We start from the raw sequence: 24,047 nt of genomic DNA, 5'->3' as shown, positions 1-24,047 counted from the left end.
GAACCTTCCCTGATGGTGGAGGCTATTTTCTTGTTGCTTTATGATCCTCCCTCCACTGACCTGGAAGAGATAAACCTCTATCTATATCACTGGCTCAACCCAGTCAGAAAGGGAGATTGTCCCCTTTCATCCATCTCAGCATTGTACAGCAGGTAGCCAGGAAAAGACAACAGATGCCACTGGTTTGCACCTGTTCAGATTGCTTGCTGGCTTCTTGCTGGAGGAAGTGTGTATCCTGTTGCTAGCCAGCTTTATTGGTGTCTTGTCAGCCACCAGAACCAGGGTGTGGCCATGTGTCCTTAGAGCTCCAAAGCAAGCCTCTGTGGCAAGTGCAGGGCTTCCCATAGTTCCTGGCCCTTCTCTACTCCTGTGGGAATATGGCCAGCACAGTCACCTGGAGCACACAGCTTGGTTGTCAGTGTCCCTTTTACCCCAATGGAGATCAGTGGCAGCTGCAGTAAGGCAGGCACAGGTCCTTCCTCATTGGTGGAACAGAGAGAAATTGTCTTACCTGGGAGTGCTTGGTGCTTTGGTTTATTTCCTCATGGAGTTAGGTTTTAAGTACTGTGCTATCAGTGTTTCAAGAAGTGTCACCCACTTGCCATTTTTTGGGCCTTTTGTGTGTGTATGTATTCCATGTCCTCCCTCCCTCCCTCCCTCCCTCCCTCCCTCCCTCTCTCCCTTCCTTCCTTCCTTTCTATCCTGTTTTTTTGAGACAGGGTTTTTCTGTGTAGTCCTGGCACTCTCTGTAGACCAGGCTGGCTTCAAATTCAGAGACCTGTCTGCCTCTGCCTCCTGAGTGCTGGGACGAAAGGCGTGCGCCACCACACCTGGCTAATGTGTTTCTAAAGCAGTGTGCTTCTCAGCCCAAACCCAATGCTGCCTTAGGAGTCAGGCCTGTCACAGCTGACTATCTTTCTCTTTCTTTTTGAGATTAATATAATTACATTACTCCCTTGCCTTTCTTCCCATACTCCTTCAAATTCATGACCTTTTTCACTAATTGTTTCTGTGTTTGTGTGTGTGTGTGTGTATATAAATTCATGTATTTCTAATTATCTCCTATCTGTATAGTGTTACTTGTATATATGTATGTATGTATATATGTATGTATGTATGTATGTATGTGTGTTTTAGGGGATGATCAATTAGTACTGAACAGTTGGTGTGCTCTTCCCTGGGGAAGACTTACTCTCCTGCTCCCAGCTTTTTTCAGTTACCTATATGTAGGGTTGAGGTTTCATAAGCTTTTCCCTGTCTACTTTGGCATGTCCATTGGTGTCATCTTGGTCAGTTTATATTTAGGTAGTCATGTTGGTGAGTCTTTATGGGTGTAGCTTTTGATGTTCCTAGGAGGCACAATCTCACAGCAAACTCCTTGACCCTCTAGCTGGCTCTTACAATCTTTGTTTTCCCATCATCTTCTTCACTGTTCCCATAACCTTAGTTGAAGGAGAGTTTCACAACTCAGCATATTGATTGGTTGTAGTTTTCTGTAACAATTTTCTGTTGCAAAGAGGAAAAAAAATTTTTTTGATGAGGGGGCAAGGACGACACTTCACTTGCACTGAGTGGTGGGCTAGGTTCCCAGTACCAGGTGTGGTTTCCCTCTAGTTAAGTGGATCTTAAGTCCAATTACAAAACGTTGGTTGCTATCAGGGTATTTGTATCAGTGCTGTACTCTGAGGGTTATCCAGCCATGCTGTTCCTTGACACAGTTCACAGGTATCACAGATAGCTAGGTAGGGCTGTTGGTTGCCTCTCTCCTTTGGAAGGAGTTACATGGTGCTTTCTGGTAGCATGAAAACTAAACCTGAGACAGTGGGGGCATTTAGGTCAGTTCCAGTTTAGGGATCTGTGGGCTCTGTTTCTGAACTGCATGATATCTTCATAGGGGCTTATTTTCCACCTCTGGTGGGGGTAGGTAACCAAGGGTAACAGTGATACGCTGTATGTTTGGGAGTCTCTTGGACAGCCCTGGCTAACAACATAAAAGAGGGCTTCTTATGTCCGCTGTTGGGGTTTTGTTGTGTAGTTTTTGGGTCTTTGAGAGAGCACTACTAGCTCAGATGAGAAAAGTTTATTAAACTGTATGTGTTATTTTATATATGTGTGTGTGTGTGTGTGTGTGTGTGTGTGTGTATGTATATATGTGTATTCATGGAACTAACTGTAGGTTTTTTTATTTTGGTAAATAGTTAATATGATTCTTTGTGGCTTTTTAGACATCCTTATTGTTATTTTACTTATCTCCCTGCTCCTTGCTAAAGAGCCCCACCTTTCCCATCCCCTACCAGAACACTTGTATCCTGCTATCTACCCCATTTACCCTTCTCCCACCTTCTCCTGTCTTATCTACGGGGTCTGTCGCAGTTGTGTGGGTCTGGTTGGCTGCTCTCAACAGTGTTGTTCTAGCAGTGTTGGGCAAAGGAGTGTGGCTGGGTAGCTTGGGCGTGACAAGCCCTTCTGAAGGGAAGGGCCCTGGAATCAAGAGTCCTTTGAAATCCAGGTTTCGTTAGTGGTCACGAAAAGGGCTGCAGCAGTCTGATCTGTGAACCTTAACAAAGCTTTGATAACTGCAGAAAATAGAGAGATGTAAGAGAAACACCCAGAGCAGGAAGTAGTGTGGCATCATTTCAGATTTTCTCACGTCACTGAAGTTGTATTGTCTATGTACATTGATTTATTTGGACTTGGTTTCCTGTAGACCTAGCTGGCTTTTAACTTCCTATATAGCTGAGGCTGATCTTGAACTTCTCATCCTCCTTCCTCCACCTCCTTAATATTTGCATTGCACCATGCACCACCATACTCAGTGTATGCAGTAGTAATGGAACAAACTTAGGGCTTCCTGCATTCTAGGCAAGCACTCTGTCATCTGTGTCCATAGCCCCTGCGCAGTTTTATATATGATGCTTTCCACATTAATTGTGTGTTAGTGGCTTTCTGTTAAAGGAAAGGTTTACTTTGCCTCACAGGTGCGGAGGTTTCAGCCCACACAGCAGCTTGCCCCATTGCTATTGGGCGCATAGTGGACCAGCTCATAATGACAGGGAGCATGTGGTAGATCACAGCTGCACTCCAGGCAACTGGAACAAAAAGAAGAGGGAGGAGCTCATATCCTGTAGTAACTAATTGTCCGGTTGCTCTAATAAAATACTCTGACAAAAGAAATGTGAGAGGAGTTTTTCTGGCTTATAGTGCAAGGGTACAGTCCATAATGTCAAGGAGTCAAGGTTACAGAAGCTTGAAGCAGCTGGGCACATTGCATCTACAGACAAGAAACAGGGAGCAGCCAGGCATGCTGGTGCACACTTTAATCCTAGCACTTCTGGAAGCAGTGGCAGGAAGATTTCTGTTCAAGGCCAGCCTGGTCTACATAGCAAATTGCAGACCTACTAAGGCTACATAGTGAAACCTAGTTACAGAGCGAAAGCAGAGAGCAGTGGATGCCTGTGTGCAGATCCCATTCTCTTGTTTATGTAGTTGGAGTCCTGTTACTAAGTAACTTAGGTAAGCTAGTTAAGCTAATCCCTCACAGGTATACTGCAAGCTTGTCTTTTTGGTGATTAGAGACCATTGAGTTGACAACACTATTACTTCTACACATACTGCCCAAAGTAGAGGCCTTAGCCCCTACTAAAATTTTAGAATGAGCTGTGAAAGCATTGTTTGCAGTGTTGAGGATGTTTAAACTTGGAGTGTGGTAAGCAACTGCTCTACCAAGGAGCCTCAGCCCACAGCCAAGCTTCTAAGGCTTGTGATTCCAGAGTACCCTCTGCAAGCAGAAACTCCTGGGCGCCCTTATTTTGAGTGACTATAATATTTGCTGCTGTTCTCAAGTATTGCCTTGTTTTTGGATCTTGAAGTAATCTTATAAGTGTATGGATACATTCAAGACAGTTTTTTGTAGTTTCCCAGGAGTGAGTCGTAACATGGCTTTGAGGGTCTTTGCACAGTGACAGCAAGTTATCTAATTAATCAGGAGCTCAAAGACCTAGATTAGAATTTCCAACCTTGTGTCCACATATTCTGCCAGTATGCAGAAACCACATATTGCATCTTTGTGCATATGAAATACCACACACCACAGACTAGGCCATCAGGCAGCTCTGTGAGAGTTGCTGGTGTGGGGGCACTAAGTGAGTAGTTCTTCAGCTTCATTCCTAGAGTGTACCCTCAGTAGGAGTGTTCTGGTAGAGTCTATACCAGTGCTAGAATGACAGGTGTGATGATCTGTGCAGTAATGGTGGCAGGGCTCTTCACCTGGGCTAAGTGTTCTGGAAAGGTCAGCCAGCCCCAAGATGTCTGTTTTATATAGCTATCTTATCTCATTATACTCAAGTTTCTGAGAGAGATAAAATCACCTTCAATGGAACTTTCTGGGGTCCAAAAAAACAAAACAAAAAAAAAAACCCCAAAAAGCAGAACTATATCTTTATTTTCCTACACATTGGTCTCTTAACTTTCTGTTCTAGTAATATAAAACTAAGCAATAACTTGCAGGTACCAAAGAATTATCAGCCAAGTCAAACATTTGTCATGCATGTATGCACATTCAATATAGCTTACTTAGAAGTGCTCTTTGACCAGACCTTGACCCAGAGGGCCTGTATCCCTGTGAGTCCTCCTAAATTGTTGCCACAGTTGGGATCTGGCAAAGCTCTATTGAGTATTAGAATTCCTTTGCAGGTGGCAGTGTATGGAGAGATAGAGAAGAGTCATCTTTGCAAGAGTTGCACTTGGTAGCTGCTCATCTGATCCTGTAAAGATTTTCAGTGGTTTTTCTCTGGAGTTTCTGCCTCGGGTAGGCCAGGTGGGGCTTTCTTTGTCATAAAGAAAACTAACCAGGGCCTGGAGAGACTGCACTGGCTGCCCCAGGAAGTGGTGGTGCATGACTTTAATCCCAGTACTCTAGAGGCAGAGTCAATCAGATCTCTGTGAGTTCAAGGCCATCCTGGTCTATAGAGTGAGTTCCAGGACAGCCAGGACTGGTACACAGAGAAAGAACAAATGAAAGAAAGAACAGAACAGAACAGAGTTGACTTCTTTTAAAGACCTGTGTTGTGGCTTACAGTCATGTGTGACTCTCTCGTCTGTCCTCCAGGGACACTGCGTGTTCATGTGCACAGACACTCATGCACAGGAAGTAAAAAAATAAGTCTTTAAAAATAAAATAAATGAAGCTGGAGAGACGGCTTAGAAACTAAGAGCACTTAGTGCTCCTCCAGAGGATGTAGATTCAGTTCCCAGCAACCACATGACGGCTCACAACCGTCTGTAAGTCCAGTTTCATGGGATGCAATATCTCTTCTGATCTCTGCAGCTACCAGGCATGTATATAGTACATATACATACATGTAGACAAAACTCATAAACATAAAATAAAAGGAATCTCTAAAAAGTTGAAAAATAAAATAAATTTTAAAAGTAGTTAAGAGGCTTCATAATGATTCCTTCCTTAAGGCTTTTCTTGTTCCTGGAGACAAGTTGGCATGGCAGACACTGGCTGTGAATGGACCTCCCTAAGTGACCCCCAATTATATCAAGAACCCTAGAATACATTTTATCCCCTCCCCCAGAGTAGACAGAGGGCCCTCAAACATCAACCCTCTTTGTGTCTGTCTGCCAGTCACCTGTTGGGGAATAGGCTGTTTGAGACAGCACCCCTAGTTTGGCACCCACTACCAGAACCAAGAGGTTTGTTTGGCTGGTTGCAGAAATGGTGAAAGTTGCCCTTTCTTGGCTCTTAGGATGTTCTCATTAGAGTCTTGTGTGGTGCTCGCTGCATGCACCTCTGTATGATGCCATAGTCTTTATAGGCCTATCTCCCGTTGGGGAGCCTTCTCTCTAGCATACTTTGCTGCACAGATTGGATCTGCAGTAAGGTCCCACACTGATAGCCTAACTCATAGCCTCCCAGGTCTCCAAGGTTTTTTTTTTTTTGTACTGGGATCTTACCATGTTACCTATCTCTTAACTTCAGCACTGAAATGACCCTCTCACATCTGCTATTAGGTTTTTGTTTTGTTTTGGTGTCATTTTGTTCTTGTTTGTAACATTCTGAGGGCATGTAGCCCTTGCTTTCCAGGAGTCAGATTGGACTCCATCCACCACCTCAGAACACAGAGAGGGTAGCCATCTTCAAAGCCATAACAGTGATAACCTGCCCATGGCTGTCATATGACTCAAGAAACAAAAGTTAACCAAGGGAAAGGTCTCTGTTGGTCTTGAAGCTCCTGATTCTGCAGGTGTTTTCTGTCCCTGTGTGGAGCCCTCCCTCATTAGCAAGGAAGCTCTTTGGGAAAATCCCAGTCTCTGCTGCCACCCATCCGCATTCCTCCATACTTGCAGAAGCAGCACCCCAGAAGGCCAGATAGGTCAGTGTGCCTTCTCTCTGGGTTCTTTCCAGGTGCACTCTTCAGAGAATTCAGTACTTATTAGCAGGCTGCTGCTTCAGTGACACTTGACTTTGTTCTTTGTAAGCCTGGCTGACTTGTCCTCTTTTCAAGTTTGTCCCAAGAACTTGGTCTCCTCAAACTGCCACCTGAGCAGTCTGGCTCTGACATGACATAGGGTCTGTTCTGTCTACAGTTCAGAGGTTTGTCCAGGACAACCACCACAGGATACTGGCTAGTAGAATAGAAAGGTCTGGCTTACTTTCTTGGTGTCTTTAAACTTCTGGTGCTTTCCTGAATCTGGAGGTGTAGAACGCTCGAGCACATCCTGGAGCACCCCCTCCCTCTACACATCTGGGTCATTTGATGGGGCCTCACCTCTGGATTACTCCATGAGGCTGCAAACACCCTCACCTGCCATGCACTGCAGTTCTTGTTGCAATTACCTTGTCTGTTGTCCCTCTATCCTCAAAGATGATTGCTGAAGCCTTGGCCCAAGGCGGGATGCACGTAAGAGCCCGGTTCCCGCCCACCTCCACCATGTCTGCTGGCCCGTCAAGCTCCATCTCTTTGGGCGGACAGCCCACAACACAGGTATTTACAGATTGGGCTTCATATGGGCTCGGCCCAAAAGCTTGGGGTTCCTCTGAGCACCCCCATGAAACATACTTTTCATTGTCAGTGACTTTCTTCAGGGTGGCTTTCAAAGCAGTAAAGAAATGTTAACTTAATTTGAGGCCAGGCCTTGCTGGTGTTTCCTCCCTCTCTCTCTCTCTCTCTCTCTCTCTCTCTCTCTCTCTCTCTCTCTCTCTCTCTCTCTCTCTCTCTCCCCCCCTCTCCCCCTCCTTCCCTCCCTCCCTCCCTCCTTCCTTCCCTCCCTCTCTCCTTCCTTCCCTCCCATACCCCCTCTTTCTTTCTTCCTCTCTTTCTTCCTTCCTCTCTTCCTCTTTCTTTCTTCCTCCCTCTTTCTTTCTTCCTTCCTTCCTTCCTTTCTCTTTTGGTTTTGGTTTTTTTGAGACAGGGTTTCTCTGTGGAGCCCTGGATGTCCTAGATCTCACTCTTGAGACAAGACCAACCTTGATCTACCTTCTGAGTGCTGGGACTAAAGGTGTGTGCCACCATGGCCAGCTCTTGCTGATATATCGTGAGGGGCTTTTCCTCTACTTTAAAATTGTCATACTTTTGTTTTCATGGTAAAATAAAACAGAAGACATGGGCTGGGTATAGTTGCCTAGCATGTACAAGGCCCTGGGTTTGATCACCAATTTACATGTATAAAATTGAATGTGACAGTCATTCTAGAACTCATGAAGAGAGTTTGAAGCCAGCCTGGACTATCTGAGATACTATCTCAGAAGAGAATAACCTGTGGCTGTCTAGGGCTCTGCTGACCAATGCTGTAGTGCTCCGCAGCATCCAGCTTCTCAGGAAGTGCACACTGCTGTTGACTTGTACTGTCCAGATCCACTTCCTAGGAGGAGAAGCTGAACAGACTGTGCTCTGTACACTTCAGGGCCTCATGGGAATATGTTACCATGGCCCACATCTGTGCATTCGTTTGCTTAACAGCATTCCATGTGCCAAGAGGTGTTTGAAGATTATGTTATCACAGAGCTCTCTGTTTTGAGGCTTTATTGTTAAAACAAAACAAAACAACAACAACAAAAAGACCTTTAAAATTCCTTTTCCTACACTGGAAAAGTGTATCTCTGATTCTAGCATATAGAGTCTCTGCCTTTGCCTGAGGGCCCACAAGCAGGAACTATCCTCTCTGCATAATCAGACATAGGACACTTGTGTGGCTTTCTTTAAAGGGGGGTCTTGTAGCTCAGTACGCATTGGATTTACAAGCTTGGGTAGAATTGTGGGGATACGCCACTTAGCAGCATAGAAGATTGTTTTTTGTAGAAATTAAAGGTCCCCAACATTTTGAGGGTATGACGTATGTCAAATCTTGAGCTAGGTTCTTCATGTTTAGAATCTTGTTAGTTTTCACTGTGGCAGGTCATAATTCCAGCATTTAGCTACTTTTACAAATGGAAAGGAGCTGTAAGGGAGCGTGTTGAGGATCAGAATTCAAACTTAGACAGGATTCTTCTAGAAACCCCTCAGCCTTGCTTTTGTTGCTGGTCTGACAACCTTGTTCTTTCTCCTGACTGACAGAACCTATCTGTGCATCTTTGACTAGGTTCTGCATCTTGCCTCCATAGCCTACTGAGGAGTCGTTCCTGCACTGTTAGCTGAGTAGGTCTTATGATCTATAGTACTTCCTAACCCTAGACGGCAAGGAAGTGAGTTAGATTGAAGGAAAGAGAGAGGAGAGAAAGGTCAATGCTAAAATAAAAGGTACATTAAAATTTTTGGGTAACTCTCAAAGTATGTTGTGGCTTGGTTGATGGAGCAGTCACTGATACATGCCAGCCTAAGTCCTCCCAGATTGACTCATCATCCCCTGGTAAGTGCTGGCAAGTGGGGCATGCGTCCCTGAAGCTTTGCCCTCTGCAGTGAAGTCAACTGCAGCAGCATGAGGAATCTGAGATGGGTGCTGGCCAGAGGGCCATGGCAGCAGGAGATAGGCCAGGCTGGGCTGGGCTGGGCTTGGATTTTTTTATCTTATTTTATTTTGTGTTTGTTTGTTTTTGTTTTTTTTTCTTGAGACAGGGTTTCTTTGTGTAGTCCTAGCTGTCCTGGAACTTGGAGCTCATTCTATAAGCCAGGTTGGCTTTGAGATTTCCCCTGTCTCTGCCGCCTGAGTGCTAGGATAGAAGATGTGGACCACCACCATGCCTGGCTGGGTTTTTTTGTCTAGTTTTTGTTTAGTTCTGTTTTGTTTTGTTTTAAGCACATTCACTTTTGCTTGTCTACTTAGGGGACAAAGGCCCTGAGAATACTTAAGGGAGAGATATCAGTGGAGAAAACCCTGGAGGCCTCCCTTTTGGCCATACAGTATAACTGTCTGGTCTCAGCCCTTCCTGTGAAGAACTCCCCACTTTCAAAAGGGCCAGGACAGCACCATCCATATTGTCTGTCTGTGGTACATGGTGAATGTTGGCTGGCAACACTGTTCCTTGGCTAGCAAGAGTGTTCCTTGATTCTCTGGAGTGGGATTCCGTGGTTCAGGCTCAGTTCTGGTTCGGGAACAAGGGCAAATGTAAGTGCTAGATGCATGCAGATGGTGAGAGAGGGGCAGCGTCCACGTCGCCAGCCTGTCTGAGGTTCTGGGGCTCCCCTGAATTCCCACTTTCTTGGGCTTCCTTCCCAGCCATGCTGACAGTTCCCAATGTCTACCTTCACCATTGCAGGAGCACTGCTGTTTATAGTGCCTGCCTTTGCTGTCCCTGTGAGCTTCTAGTTCTGTGACCCTGACAAGTGATGTCAATGTGGTCACCAGTGTTCCTGCCTGTAACATGCAAGTGACAAATGGTTTGCAATGTGTGATAGTTTGTATGTGCTTGGCCCAGGGAGTGGCGCTATTAAGGAAGTGTGGCCCTGTTGGAGTAGGTGTGTCACTGTGGGTGTGGGCTTTAAGACCCTCACCCTAACTGCCTGGAAGCCAGTATTCTGCTCGAAGCTTACAGATGAAGATGTAAAACTCTGCCTGCACCATGCCAGCCTGGATGCTGCCATGCTTCCTCCTTGATGATAATGGACTAAACCTCTGAACCTGTAAAGCAGCCCCAATTAAATGTTGCCCTTTATAAGAGTTACCTTAGTCATGGTATCTGTTCACAGCAGTAAAAACTCTAACTAAATTGGTACCAGCATAGTAGAATATTCCTGTGATAATCTGACTGTGTTTTAGGGAGAAAAGACTGTGGAAGGACTTTGGAACTTTGGACTAGAAGAGCCATTGGGTGTTAAGAGCTCTGTGGGATGTTCTGTAGAAGCCTGGAAGATAATGTAAAGAACAGTGCAAACGATAGAGGCCTGGCTTGTGAAATTTCAGAGGGAAGATTAAAGACTTATCAGGGCCATTGATATTTTGATTGTGAAGATTCTTAGGGTTTTTTTGGTTAGCTGGGGCTGAAGAATCAGGCTGAAACCTTTGCATTGCTGGAACCATTGATGCTGGTTAGCTGGAGCTAAGAAATTAGCAGTGATTAAGAAGAGATCAGCATCACTAGGGTGAAATCTTCTGGGAAGTGTATCCTCAGAGCACAGAAAAGCTGTGTTCCAGAGATAGCCAAGGTTGTACCTCGTGCTGCAGCTATACTTGGTAGTGTGTAAGAGTTACCCAGATGGTACTGGTTTTGAAGGCATGAAGGGGTCATGAAGAACAACTGAGGCTCGGCACTGTGAGAGGCCATGGAAGACCATTGGTGAAGGTGCAGCCTCAGTTGCAGTTGATGACCCAGGACTGAAGGTCATGCAAAGGAGTTGAGGCTTGGCACCATGAAGAGAGCCTATGAGAAGCTATAGGTGAAGCCTAGTTGCAGCAGAAGACAACAGTGTTTTGGAGATGCCAATACCATGAGATGACCACCAAGAACAGCAGGAGCAATGGAGTACAGGTAGTTAGAGCCTAGAAGACAAGATGTGTGCTACAAAAGACAGAGCTGGGCTTGCCCAAGCCCTTGGAGGAGCCCAGAAGATTGTGAGTTTGATTAGAGTTTGATTTTGATTTTGATTGTGACTGTGCCCTGATATTTTTCCCTCTTGAAGAAAGTCTTTTATTGGAGCCCACATTTAAGAGACTTTGAATTGTAAAAAGACTTTGAATTTTAAAAGAGATTGGATATTTTAAAGGGATTGAAATTTTAATATGTAAGAATTTGTAAAGACTTTTAAAATTATTTATTTATTTAAAATATATATAAATATATATAAAGTTATTTAGATCTTGGGGATGAATAAGAAAGTAAGGGTGGAGGCTAGTGAAGTGTTTGTGTGTCAAGTTGACAAGGGGTCAGTTGTACTGGCTAATTTTGTGTCAACTTGACACAAGCTTGAGTTATCACAGAGTAAGGAGCTTCAGTTGAGGAAATGCTTCCATGAGATCCAACTGTAAGGCATTTTCTCAATTAGTGATCAAGGGGGGAAAGGCCCCTTGTGGGTGATGCCATCTCTGGACTGGCAGTCTTGGATTGTATAAGAAAGCAGGCTGAGCAAGCCAGGGGAAGCAAGCCAGTAAGGAACATCCCTCCATGGCCTCTGCATCAGCTCCTGCTTCCTGACCTGCTTGAGTTCCTTGGTGATGAACAGCCATGTCCTTTCCTCTGCAGTTTGCTTCTTGGTCATGGTACTTTGTGCAGGAACAGAACCTGACTAAGACACCAGGGGGTCTGTCATGAGTTCGTCCCTGAGGTGAGCCACGCTGGCATTGATAGCAGCTGTGATAGGCCCATGCCTGGGCCATAGGACGTGACCTGAGAGAGCACAGCCTCCTTCCCCAACAGCACAAGCCCCAGGAGCCAGCAACCCCCTCTGGTTCTTCCCCACACCCTTGCTCTTGCTAGGTCACTTCTGTATAGAGATAGTCTTTGGGGTGCTGCTTTGTACCAGAGATATCTGTGGTGACTAGGACTTGAGGAACCTGGCACTGACTCCTAGAAGGTTCTTCTAGGACCTGGCGTTCCTGATCATAGAGGTGAATGGTGCCTTGCCTTGGTTTGTTCTTACTGTTCTAAATCCTTCCACTGCCCCCAACCCATAGGGCATGCCAGCTGACCTGTCCTGGGGTAGCCAAAGAATCCAGGCAGACCCACATACTGGTTCTTCTTCTGGAAGTCTCAGACCTAGTGAAGTGCTGGTGAGGTTTGCTGGGGCACTCACATGCTGTTTATAATGGGTCTGGATGGGCCTTGTGTATAAATAGACTTCGTGCATCTGGACTACAGAGGCCTTGAAGAAGAAGTTTCTAGACTATGTTAGGGGAAGAGGATCATGACACTGGAGTCCAGATTTCCCAATAAGGGAGAGACCCTCTTGTCCCCAACAGCATGACCCTTTGCCTGGGTCCTGGGACGTTCCCTATATTCTAGGCTTCTCTGTCTCTCATGTTCCACTGATTATTGCTCTCTTGTGTCTTAGATCAATGTAGCATTTCTTGGACAGCTGCTTTGACCTCTACTATGTCCTCAACAAGGACAGATGGTATCAAAGCCCATGTCCTGTGCCCAAGTATGGGTGGGTTTTTTTTGTTTTTTTTGTTTTTCGAGATAGGGTTTCTCTGTATAGCCCTGGCTGTCCTGGAACTCACTCTGTAGACCAGGCTGGCCTCGAACTCAGAAATCCGCCTGCCTCTGCCTCCCCAGTGCTGGGATTAAAGGCGTGCACCACCACCGCCCGGCCCAAGTATGGGTGTTAAAGTGGGACATGAACTGCGAGATTCTTCCTACTGTATGGCCCTATTCAGGCCTGCGGCCCTCTGGGTATCTAATGTAGTAGACCTGAGCCTTAAACTAGAGTCAAAGAACAGCTGCCAGGGACAGCTTCTGCATCCAGTATCAGGTACAGGTAGGCAGTTGGGACAGAGAAAGAGAAGGGGTTCCAGGGCTTCTTGAGAACGTATAAGGGTCAAGAACCCACTATAAGGAAGGCCTGACCAACAGGACAGAGCTTAGACCGAGCCTTTGTTGGTACCATCTGCATGGAACTATATGGTCCTGGGACTTTGGGACACAGGTTGATCCCAAGCAGGTTTTATATTGTGTGTGACATGTGCCTGCCTGCTCTGGTATCCTTGGATTCATAGTGCATCCCAGCACCAAAAGTGTCCTGGGTGTGGATAGAAGAGACCTGAACATTTGTTGAGCTTCAAGTCAGAGTGAGTCTGCTAGAAGAGAGGCTGACATGACTATCCCATAGCCAGAGCCTGAACCCACACTCCTTCCCACAGGTGGTTATGGCATTGTCCAATCCACCTTTTTATTTAAAATATTTTAATTGTGTGTGTGTATGTGTTTGTATGTGGAGTGGGGGGATGTACACCTGAGGGCAGTGCCTACAGAAACCAGAAGGTGGAATTGGGGTCTCTGGAGCTAGAATTATAGGTGGCTGTGAGCAGCTCCAGGTGGGGTATGTAAGCTGTTTCTGAATGGCCAAGTGGGCCACTGTGGCAGGCCACGTGTCTTCTGTGACCTGACCAGTGTGGGGTAAGGAGTGCAGGTGTTGTTTTCCCTAAGATCCCACTCAGAGATGGTGTAGGAAGATGTGGAGATGTGTCCCCACATGCCAGCAGTGCCTGCTACCTTGGGAGAGGCACCTGATTGACTTGCTCTGCAGAACAGACTGGCCGCTGAGCTGTGAAAGGCAGGCTGAAGGGGTTGCTTGGTACACAGTGATTGACTGGGGACCTTTGGAGTTGGTGGCCTCTAGGCTGGCCCAGGATGGCAAGAGGCCAACAGGAAGCTGTCTTCTCCTTCTAGAACTGCAATCCTTTCTTTGATGAAAGGCGGGAGTACACATCCTGTCTCTTTGCCTGGCTCTATGGTGTCAGTCCTTGGAGTGCTTACAGAAACCCAGTGCTGCCTTTGCTAGCAGTGGTGCAGTCAGCCCTGTTTCTGTTATCTGAGGTGCCTTGAGAACAGAGGGCACGCTGGCTCCGTGGACAACGCCAGGCCTCTGAGCCCAGGGGACTTTGATATGTCATTCACCTCTTCAGATAAGCTCTGCCAGACTAGACAGGTGCTGTGGAGCCAGTGCAGTCCCCTCATGGATGTGCATGTGGCTCCTTGGGCACCTCACCCAATTAAGATGAGGTGAGGCAGCAGCATCTGCACAGCCAGAGCCACTTTGACCAAGGCCTTGTCCTTGGAGCTGTCCTCCTGGGAGACTCATGAAGGCACTGAGGAAGACAGTCTTCTGGGCTAGCCGGGGAGGGTCTTTACTGGCCCTCAGAGAAGAGTTTCCTAGGTTAGGCAGAATAGGACAGAACATAGGACCTTCCGAGGCTCCCTCCTTATACACCAGTGCTTGAGGAGCAGGCCATTACCATATCTATACCAGCCCAGAAACCTGAAATCCTTGTGGTCTCCCACCAAGGAGCCAGGCTACCTACCTGGCCTTTCTTCTAGCCCCTTGGATACCATGTGTTATGTGTGCCCAGAGGTAAGGCTTGTGCCTGAGTGAAAGAAATAAGGGTGGATAAGATGGGATGTCAGAGCAGTGGGGAGTTTGTACAGGGTGTGTGTAGCATGGAGCTGGCTAAGTCTCTCCACTTCCAGGTCAGCCAAAGCAGCCTCACCATGCTGTCCTCACCGTCACCAGGCCAGCAGGTGCAGACCCCACAGTCGATGCCACCTCCCCCACAGCCGTCCCCACAACCTGGCTCACAGCCCAACTCTAATGTCAGGTAGGCTGCTGGGATGCACCCTTCCCTTAGCCTCCTTCACCCCATTTGGCCTTAGGGCTGGCATCGTGTTCTAGGCTCAGACCTGCTTTTATTCACTTGGCTGCAGCTCCGGCCCTGCCCCATCTCCCAGCAGCTTCCTGCCTAGCCCTTCACCACAGCCTTCTCAGAGCCCAGTGACAGCACGCACCCCACAGAACTTCAGCGTTCCTTCCCCTGGACCTTTAAACACCCCTGGTAAGTTGGGCCTGGGCTGGGTAGGCAGCTTTACAAGGTGCCTAAATCCCCTTCCCTCCCAAGGGCTCAGATTGGGTAAAGGGCTCATGGGACCCTCACATCTCCTGTGACACCTGCTCCACAGGTTGTAGCCATCCATCTTACCCACCCTGTCCCCTATAGTGAACCCCAGCTCTGTCATGAGCCCAGCTGGCTCTAGCCAGGCTGAGGAGCAGCAGTACCTGGACAAGCTGAAGCAATTGTCCAAGTACATCGAGCCCCTGCGACGCATGATCAACAAGATCGACAAGAATGAAGGTAGGCTAGCCAAAAGCAGGATGGGGCCGGACACCCAAGGCCTGTTCTTAGTGTCCCTTTCTTTCCTAGACAGAAAAAAGGACTTAAGTAAGATGAAGAGCCTGCTGGACATCCTCACCGACCCCTCGAAGAGGTGAGTACTGGCCCAGGGCTTTGGGCAGGGCTGTGTTGTGCCACAGCTCACATAGGGTCCCCAAGACTTGGTGACAGTATGGATCTAATCAAAGGTCCAACAGCGCTCTGTGACCATGCCTGAGGCTTAGGTGACTTTACAAGTGAGGTGTGCAGGGAAACTTCACCCCTCCCGGCACCTTTCCAGCACCCACCTTTCAAGGAGTTGTGGTTCTCACACTTTCACTTGTGGCTGTCATAGCCTGGCTCATGGGTCATAATGCTAGGTGCTGGCTTGTAGTGTCCCCTCCCTTCAGCTAGACATGACAAGTTAGCTGAATCTGCCCTGATCTCTTCTTGGCTGCCCTCTGACCTTTGACAGACAGCTTTGTCTCACTCCCCCCTGTGGGCTGTAGGCTCAGCTGTAGCTGTGTGCACTAGTTGTATAGATGAACCCAAATGGAGCCTGGAAAAGCTCGTGGATGTCAGTAGGCTGCCAGGCTGCCAACTCCTGCCCACCAGCCATAGATAGGGTGCTGCTAACACCGCTGTTCAGGGCTGTACCTGCTGAGTGCCACGGCTCAGCACACCTTAGGCTCTGCCTGTCCTTCAGTGGTCACTGCCGAATGGGACCTGCTACAGCTACTCAGTCTTCCAGGTCCTCTTAGGTTGAATCCCTAGAGGCACAGGGCCAAGCTGTGGCACAAGCTGGTCCTGCTGAGAATGAGGCCTTCTGTGCCTCCTGTTCTGAAAGAAGCTAGTGGGATTCTTGTTTGTTTGTTTGTTTGTTTAAGACAAGGTTTCTCTGTATAGCCCTGGCTGTCCTGGAACTCAGTTTGAAGACCAGGCTGGCCTTGAACTCAGGGTGGCCTCTGCCTCCCGAGTGCTGGGATTAAAGGCGTGTGCCACCACTGCCCAGCACTAGTGGGATTCTTGTGACAGTTTCCAGTGGCTGAGGCCCAAGAAGCTACGAGGTGGTGGTCGGGACAAGAGTTACCTACCCTGTCCCTCCAGTAGATGTTAGCTCATGTGCCCTCCCCTCAGGTGTCCCCTGAAGACCCTGCAAAAGTGTGAGATTGCGCTGGAGAAGCTCAAGAATGACATGGCAGTGGTGAGTGGAAGGAGGCTTTCTGGTCAGGAAGTAGCACTTCTAAAGACAGGACCTGTCAGGGTTCTAGCCACCCATCCCATCCCTGCATCTGCAGTTGTGTTTGGGCCCCAGCATGGGGGAGGGGAGCACTAGGATGGGGGAGAGGCCGCAAGGCTGGGAATCCATTGAAGCGGCAGCCAGTGTGTGCGCTGTCAGGGTGGAGGCTTTAGGCAAAGCCTCTGGATCTTGAGTGCTGATGAGGACCTGAGGTTTGGAAGACTCCTCAGAATGGATGAGGCCTTGAGCCCATACCACTGACCCGTTCTATTTTGTCTCTTAGCCCACACCCCCACCACCCCCAGTTCTTCCAACCAAACAGCAGGACCTGTGCCAACCACTCCTAGATGCAGTCCTGGCCAACATCCGTTCACCTGTCTTCAACCATTCCCTGTACCGCACATTTGTGCCAGCCATGATGGCCATCCATGGCCCACCTATCGTGTATGTACACTCAGGTTGAGCCTAGTGATAAGTAGCAGCCCAGAGGCTGTGTGACATCTGCATAATCACTTGGGTCGCTTCCTCCAGGTCGCCAGTGGTGTGTTCCCGGAAGCGCCGGTTTGAGGAGGATGAGCGGCAGAGCATACCCAATGTGCTGCAAGGTGAAGTGGCAAGGCTGGATCCCAAGTTCCTGGTGAACTTGGACCCTTCTCACTGCAGCAACAACGGTACTGTCCACCTGATCTGCAAGCTGGGTGAGTGGCCAGGGTCGGGGGTGGGGTGGTTTGCCATCCATGCTGGCGGCCTGCTCACTGCTGCTCTGTCTCACTCGTCATTCCTCAGGGTATCTCTCCCCCAACTCCCCAGATCCTCCAGTCCCCGACCCTATGCATTTATTTATCTTTCTTCACAAAAGTAGCCGTGGTCCTGGGGCAACCATTGGCAGCATTCTCTCTGCACAAGGTGTTTCCTGCCTTTGGAAGCCTGGGGGTGTAAGAGGCCTCTAGGTCTGTAGCAGGCTTCATTGGAACCCTGTAGAGTGTAGAGAGCCTTTTTAGGAGCAGGGGTGAGGTGGGCAGGGTTGTGTTGGTGTTTGCCAGGCTCTCAGCCAGGTCACATGAGCAGTTTTGTGTCACAGATGATAAGGACCTCCCTAGTGTGCCACCACTGGAGCTCAGTGTGCCTGCTGACTACCCTGCCCAGAGCCCAATGTGGATCGACCGTCAGTGGCAATATGGTAGGTGAGCCTAGAGGAGCCATCCAGGGACCCAATGAACAGAGTAGGTTGGACAGATGGAAGGGCCCCTGTGTCTTCTGCCGTTTGCGTACAACAGCTCCAAGGCACCTGTCAAGTGGGGGAGGGTTGTCACGTTCATGACATTCCTTTGAAGCACTACAAAGTGTCCCAGGGCCACCAGTAGGTGCTCATGTAAGTCTGTCTGTGTGATAGTCTCTTGGGTGAGAACAGTACCTGGGTTCTATTGGCACATAGCAGGGACCATCTGGGGCCCTAGACCCCATAGAAATCCCAGCTCTCAACTGAAAGTTTGACTGGAAAATCCCATCACTGTGGGGTGCAAGAGACTAAGCAGTGGTGTACCTTCCCAGAAGTGCTCTAGGAGCCAGCCTAGGTGGTTGCTGCCTTGCCAGGCTCAGCACTCACAACTGCTGCTGTGTTGCAGATGCCAACCCCTTTCTGCAGTCAGTGCACCGGTGCATGACCTCAAGGCTGCTGCAGCTCCCTGACAAGCACTCGGTCACAGCGCTGCTCAACACCTGGGCCCAGAGCATCCACCAGGCCTGCCTCTCAGCTGCCTAGCAAACTGGAACTTCAGGACTGCCAGCAGCCCTTCTGGCTAAAGATCTCACGCCGCCTACCAGACATTACTAAGTGTTGGCTTCTTAGAGGGCCTGGGTTAGGTTAGCTTTCCTGCTTTTACCTTCTTTGGTGGGGACCTGCCAGCTGTTTCCCATTCTTGTGCAGTATTGACTGGGCAGCTGTGAAGCTGGCTGCTTGAGGGCCTGGCGGTTTCCCCAGAAGGTTTTCCATTGGTTTGGTTTGTTTCGTTATTTTTTGTTTTTTGTTTTTGCAGAGGTCAGGCCCCACACTTCCTCCAGCCTTTCTGGGCTTCCATGCCCACTCAGCAGCATGAGAACTCAGGGCCCCATCAAAGCATCTCTGTTTTGCAATACATTGTACTCATTATGTGGAGAATGTGCAGGACATAGGAAACCCTCACTCTATACACAGTTCTCCAGTCACACTGGGGCTCAGGCGTGCCTCCTAAGGCATGTGGACACGTCACAGGAACACGTCTGAATCCAGGGCACACATTTCAGTTTGGAAGAAAGACCAATAGGGCATCCGCAGGATCTCTGCCACCAGCAGAACCTCCACTTTCTGGGCCTCCTCAGTCATGTGAGGAGGAGAATCAGCTGGAGGCAAGGGGCTGTCCCTGACATTCCTGCGCCAATCTTGGGTGAAGGGCTGTCAGTGCTATGATACACAGGCAGATAGGCAGATACTATCACTGGGACCCACCAGCCTCAACACCATATTCTCTTATTCTCTATACCACCACCAAGCGTGTGGGTTTCCTTCGGAATACTGCAGATGGCGCTCGCCACACTGGGCAGCAATGGGGAGCACTCTGGTGAAAATTCCCCTTTTTATATGTGCACTACTCTGTCATATGATTCTTATAATAAATTTATTATTCCTGTGTTTGTCAGGAGTTTATTGCATCTACCTTTTTGCGAGTCTGAGCCCATCTTGGAAAACCTTGGACTTCATCCACTTTCTGACATTGTATCATGATTCCTGCCCAGGCTGTGGTCTGATTCTACTGAGGGAGTGGGCAGTGGCATTGTGAGGTCTGTGCTGCAGGAGGAGTAGGCCCAGGCTGACCACTTCCAGAAGCTATGGGGGACAGGTCTCTCCCAGTCATCATCCTGTGAGGCCTCAGGCACCCCAGACAGCATGAATGTTGCAGTAGCATTGGGTGTCCAGGCAACACTGTCTTATTCCCAGTATCCATGTGCCCAGTAGAAGGCAGCCCTCAGGCCAGCCATGTAACAAAGCCAGCTGGCCCAGAATGCCACTTCGGATAGCTGGTCACAGTACCCCTAGGATCCACCAGCCTTGGCTGCCTAGACAGGGCACTTCAGAGTAGCAGGGACACTTGCATGAAGAAGGAAGCTTAGGACTAGGAGAAACAATTTTATTTTCAGTCTACAGGTAGGAGAGTAACATTCTATTATGTGCCTTTGCATAAATGCAGGAATAATAAAATCGAGAAAATAGACAATCTCCTCATTTCTGAGAGCAAGTGCTTTTATCTGTCGTGGGTTCTGTCTGTTTTGGAATTGCGTGTGGCTGCAAAATAGGGTTGGTGTGAGCCACTATCGAGAGAGGATGGCCGGGCTCCAGGGCGCCGGCTCAGCAGCACAGAGCGGTGCAGGCGGCGGCTCTGTACTACTTGCAGCCTTTTCTGCCGCTCAGCAAAGTTGTTCTTCAGGCTCTGTTTCAATGCAGGCAGGATGCCTCGCTCTGCAGCAGGCATTGGGCTCAGAATTAAGCTAGGGTGGAGAACAAGAGAGTGTCTGCCAGCTGCCTCAAGGGTGCCCTGCACCAATGGCTGGGCTGGGAGCAGGGCCTGCCTTTTTTTCTGGAAATCCTTGCCTCCTGTCTCTTGTGGCACCAAGCTGCGGGGCACCCACTCCCTGTGCCTGGGACTCACCACTTCTTACTAAGGCCCTTGGAGGTGACCTTGGGAAACTGCATGGTGTCCTGGTCCCTGAGAAAGGAAGTTAGTCGTGAGGTCCACACCCCCTCTAGGCTAGGGCAGGGCGCTGGGTACAAGGCACTCACTTTGGAGAACCCAGCCCAGCCTCCTCAGCTGCAGCTTTGGGCCTTTGGTTCCCTTCCAGGAGTGACTTGAGGTGCCGTAGCTGAAAGGCAGGGAGAGGCGTGTTGGGTACAGTGTCCTGTGCCACTGGCATTCAGGGTCATGTGCCTGCCCAGGGCCTCACCTCCTGGGCCTGCAGGAGGTTGGCGTTCCACAGCTGACGGATGACCACCTCACACTGCTGCACTGTGGTGGGCTTGCGCAGGTGCGGGGGCAGGCTCATTAAGGGGGCCATCCCCGTCCCTTGCCGGCCATGGCTGCCCCCCACCAACGTGGCCCCTGAATTAGAGGGCTCTGCATCCTCGTCTCTGAAACATTATAGCAGCCCAGAGGCGACCTGTGGGAGTGGTCTAGCCACCCACCCACCACCTCCCTGGGGCAGCACCCATGCCTGCCAGTGTGGAAGAGGCCTGTTTCCATTGCCCACTAGCCAGGCTGCCAGGCAACCCCATCCAGCTTGTTTCTTGCCCAGAGTAGTTCCTGGAATTGGGACTGTAGAATAAGAGTCTTGGTTGTACTACTAGGAAACGGGTTACCAAGAGCTTGGTCCTGCTCTGTACTTCCAACCCATGCCTTCCGAAGATAGACTGATCAGACACAGGCCAGCCCAGCCCAGGAATCCAACTCTGGTTTTTGTTTTTGTTTTGAAAGACAGGTGTGGTGGTACACAGAGGCAGAGGCAGGTGGCTTGCTGAGGCTAAAAGCCTTAAGAGTAAGCTCCAGGCCAGCCAGGACTGCATCCTAAGAACTTGGTTGCCCCTCCAACCCTCCTCCAAGCAAACACAGAAGACCAAGTCACTTTGTCTCTTGGTCTGTTCTCTAAGAAAACAGTAATTCAGGGGTTTCCATTGGTCCCCTGTAGGTGAAGTTAGCCAGGGGTCTCTGCAGGACCCCAGGAGAAAGAGTAAAGTAGTGCTCAGCATATGGACGGCAGCCTGGCAGCTCCCTGCTCCCTCAACCCCATTTCCATCAAGATGGAAACAAGGTAGCCTGCTGATCCCAGGGTGGAAACCTACTAAGGGTAAGCTTGGGGCCCTTGGGGTGCGGGCCTGGTCCTCAGGTGCAAGCAGGCCTTACTTGGCCTGTCCCTGAGCCCCAGGGACTCTGTCCAGCTTGCTGCTGTGGGACAGGGCAGCACTGCTGAGTGACTGCTCTTCCAGGTCTGTCTTTTGGAGGGCTTCAGACTTCAGCTCTTGTTTCTTGAAGGAGCTGGGCTGGGGCCTGGTCTTGCCTTGAGAGTTGGCTGCAGGGCACACCAACAGGGCTATCACTAAAGGCCTTGGGAGCCAAAGGCCCATTCTCTAGGATCAACCAGTGTACCCAGGAAGCCCTGACCATGTATCAGTTCCCTCTGCTGTACTGAACACTCTGAGGAGGGCTGCAGAGAACAAAGCGTAGAGTGAAGCCTGTGGTGGTACCTGCTGCTTGTGTCAGAAAAGCCCCAGTGGGGGCTGCTGCCTTCCATCTGGGGTAGAACAAACTGTAGGTCCTGGCATCTGGGCTGCTGGTCAGCTGGGGCTGCTGCTAGTGAAGTTGTGTAGCCTCCCAGAGGAAGTGAGTGGGAGAAGAGGCTCTGTTTATTTTGTCCCTGAGATGTCATGGGGGGGGGGCTTGGTGGAGCACATACCCACCTCCCAGGAGAAAATAGGGGCTTGGAAAGTACTTGAGTTCCTTTGTTAACGGCTTGGCTACTCACTCACTACCCTACCTGGGTGGGCCTGCTACATCATCTGGCTACACTGACAGCCAGGCCTTGTCTTGCTTGTAGCGCGTCCCCTCAAGGACTCCTGGCCCAGTCTCCTTCTTGGTTGTTTCTGTACATAGGATATCAGGGCCACCCCCTTTGCGAAAGAGGGTTTTCAACTCTAGGCAACACCTCCCGCTGACTGCCCAGCCTGGGCCCTGGCTCACCGGACATCGTGGAATTGGAGGCGGACTTGCCAGAGTGAAGGCTCCATGTGGAGATGCTGCCTGTGGGAAGATGCAGGGCTCAGCCTGAGAACCCACTCCTGCCTGTTACCTGGCCCTCCATGTTCGAGCAGGGCTGTTTTCCATACAGGGAGTGTGGTAAGAAACCCCTCACTCAAGTGTAAGGAACCAGCGGTACAGGGCTGGGGAACCAGAGGCAGGCACCACAGCAACCATCAACCTACCAGGGGATGGGGCTGCCCAGGAGCTGTGCTCAGCAGAGGGAGGGAGGGTATGCAGCCACCTCATTGTCCCTACTGCACACACGTCATGCCTTTGGTGTTGAGAGCAAACAAGCAAGCTGTGGCTGGGGAAAGGGCCACCTGTCCAAGTGCCCAGAACTGGTCTCCTCTGGGTTAGCATGCAGGGCTCCCTGCTGCCAGATAGGCTTGAGTGATAACTCCCTGCAAGTCCTACCTTTTTTCTGAGGCTTCTCATTCATGATTAGCTTGTAGTGGAGATCTGAAAGCAAACAAATACTCCTTATCACACTTAAAATCTACAGCCACTGGGAGCACAAATGTGGCCTGCTCTTTGGGTCCCACCAGCTTTTTCCACCAACCCTTTACCTCAGGCATCTCAGACCAGAAATGCCTCTAGCTGATCCCTGTCATCCCCAACACCTGCAAGGTGCCCATCCACTAGGCCAGGCAGGGGCAGGGCTGCAGGGCTGCTGAAGTGAGACAGGATGGCTGGCTAGCCTTCCAGGAGCCCCTGGCAATGGTAAGGTAAGTGGGGTGTGGCATGGGGCTGGTCAGTCAGACATGGGGTGAGTCTCAAGCAGAGCCCTAATGTAATAAGATGCCCAGGTAAAGACAACACCAGAAAGAGGGAGAAACCCGAGGCACAGGGCATGGAGTGGGGGGAAGCAGAGGAACCCTAGCTGAGCTGTAGACAGTGAAAAGCAGTTATGTCACAGGGTGGCCTGAAGTTCTGAGTAGGCCAAGCCTTGGGGGTGGGGGTCGGGGGTGGGGTGGAGCAGCATCCTGGCAATCCCTGCCCAAAATCTGGATGTGCTTAGTTGGTGACCCATTTACTGGAATTTGCTGTGTGCTGTTTAACTTCGGCAACAGTTTTAAATAATGAGCCGGACTACACCCTGCCCTGCACAGAGTGCACAGGAGGGTCAGCGTTCATTTGGGCTGGTGGGCACAGGAGGACTGAGCCTATCGGCAGGCCCTACCGAAGAGAAGCCTCCCGCATCCTTCCCCGCACCCGGAGACTGTTAAGAGTTGATGGCCGTGACCTTCAGGTTGTAAATGCTGGGCCAGCACCCAGAGGCTCACCCTTATTCTCCCGCTTCAGGTGCTCGATCTCCTCGTGGAGTTTGACTAGCGTCTCCGAGTGCTGCTGCTGTAGGAACTGCAGGCTCTTTTCCAGGTCCAGGATCCGCTTCTGTGCTTCGCTGAACCCGAGCGGAGGCGGCTGCGTCCCCGCGTGCTGCAGGCCGGCGGGAGGGCGCGGGCGTAGGCGGGCCGCGCCCCGGGAGCCTGGGGCCGCGGAGCTGAGGGGCCGAGCCCCGGCCGCCAGCCCGGCCCCGCTCATGAAGGCGTCGCCGCCGCTCAGTACTGGCTGCTGGAGCCTGGCACTCGGTCGCCTTGGGAACCGGCGCGCCGGAGAGGGCGGGGCGCGCCGCGGGGCGGGGCCTGCGGCCGCGTTCCGCAAAAACCAAGGCGCCAGACTCTTGAACTGGTCCGGAACAGTAGTTCTTATGAGTGCTGTGTGCGGTGCGTGTGCCTGTGGAGACC

General features: G+C 50.0%; 2 protein-coding genes across 20 annotated transcripts in view; one reads left to right on the top strand and one right to left on the bottom strand.

Annotated features, from left to right (window-relative positions):
• Med15 (mediator complex subunit 15) overlaps positions 1-19,161 on the top strand; it is a 71,740-nt gene extending 52,579 nt beyond the window's left edge. For 6 of the 15 annotated variants that reach the window (XM_017317173.2, XM_017317172.2, XM_006522779.4 and 3 more), the window contains 10 exons: positions 6,873-6,992; positions 14,564-14,691; positions 14,798-14,925; positions 15,088-15,222; positions 15,292-15,355; positions 16,378-16,444; positions 16,764-16,924; positions 17,012-17,178; positions 17,562-17,660; positions 18,106-19,158. In XM_017317173.2, the coding sequence (XP_017172662.1) occupies positions 6,873-6,992; positions 14,564-14,691; positions 14,798-14,925; positions 15,088-15,222; positions 15,292-15,355; positions 16,378-16,444; positions 16,764-16,924; positions 17,012-17,178; positions 17,562-17,660; positions 18,106-18,242 (1,206 nt within the window). In that variant the 3' untranslated portion in view covers positions 18,243-19,158. Of the gene's footprint in view, positions 1-6,872; positions 6,993-14,563; positions 14,692-14,797; positions 14,926-15,087; positions 15,223-15,291; positions 15,356-16,377; positions 16,445-16,763; positions 16,925-17,011; positions 17,179-17,561; positions 17,665-18,105 lie in introns of all 15 variants that reach the window. The other 9 variants (XM_017317174.2, XM_017317175.1, XM_006522783.3 and 6 more) reach the window with 4 other exon arrangements.
• Positions 19,162-19,630: 469 nt separating this feature from the next.
• Positions 19,631-23,915, bottom strand: Ccdc74a (coiled-coil domain containing 74A). Of its 5 annotated transcripts, NM_001166164.1 has the most exons (8): positions 23,586-23,899; positions 22,717-22,761; positions 22,243-22,302; positions 21,409-21,574; positions 20,456-20,639; positions 20,295-20,374; positions 20,164-20,220; positions 19,631-20,002 (listed from the first exon to the last, which is right to left on the bottom strand). In NM_001166164.1, the coding sequence occupies exons 1-8, from the start codon at positions 23,842-23,844 to the stop codon at positions 19,759-19,761; spliced, it is 1,095 nt and encodes a 364-aa protein (NP_001159636.1). In that variant the 5' UTR covers positions 23,845-23,899; the 3' UTR covers positions 19,631-19,758. The 5 variants fall into 5 exon arrangements, with proteins under 5 accessions (NP_001159636.1, XP_006522664.2, XP_006522666.2 ...); XM_006522601.4 differs by lacking the exon at positions 20,164-20,220 and having other exon boundaries at positions 23,586-23,915; XM_006522603.4 differs by lacking the exon at positions 20,456-20,639 and having other exon boundaries at positions 23,586-23,915.
• Positions 23,916-24,047: the final 132 nt, after the last annotated feature.

This window comes from Mus musculus, chromosome 16 (assembly GCF_000001635.26).
Source record: "Mus musculus strain C57BL/6J chromosome 16, GRCm38.p6 C57BL/6J".
NCBI lineage: Eukaryota > Metazoa > Chordata > Mammalia > Rodentia > Muridae > Mus > Mus musculus.
The sequence above is the reverse complement of the archived record's forward strand: the minus strand, read 5'-3'. Positions and strand labels throughout refer to the sequence as shown.

Excerpts from the sequence above, each read along its gene's own strand:
- Ccdc74a (NM_001166164.1), bottom strand. The coding sequence starts at position 23,844 with ATGAGCGGGGCCGGGCTGGCGGCCGGGGCTCGGCCCCTCAGCTCCGCG. Across the intron at positions 22,762-23,585 it reads CCTGAAGCGGGAGAATAAGG|ATCTCCACTACAAGCTAATC; the intron begins GTGAGCCTCTGG and ends GTTTGCTTTCAG. Across the intron at positions 20,375-20,455 it reads ACCTCCTGCAGGCCCAGGAG|CTACGGCACCTCAAGTCACT; the intron begins GTGAGGCCCTGG and ends CCTGCCTTTCAG.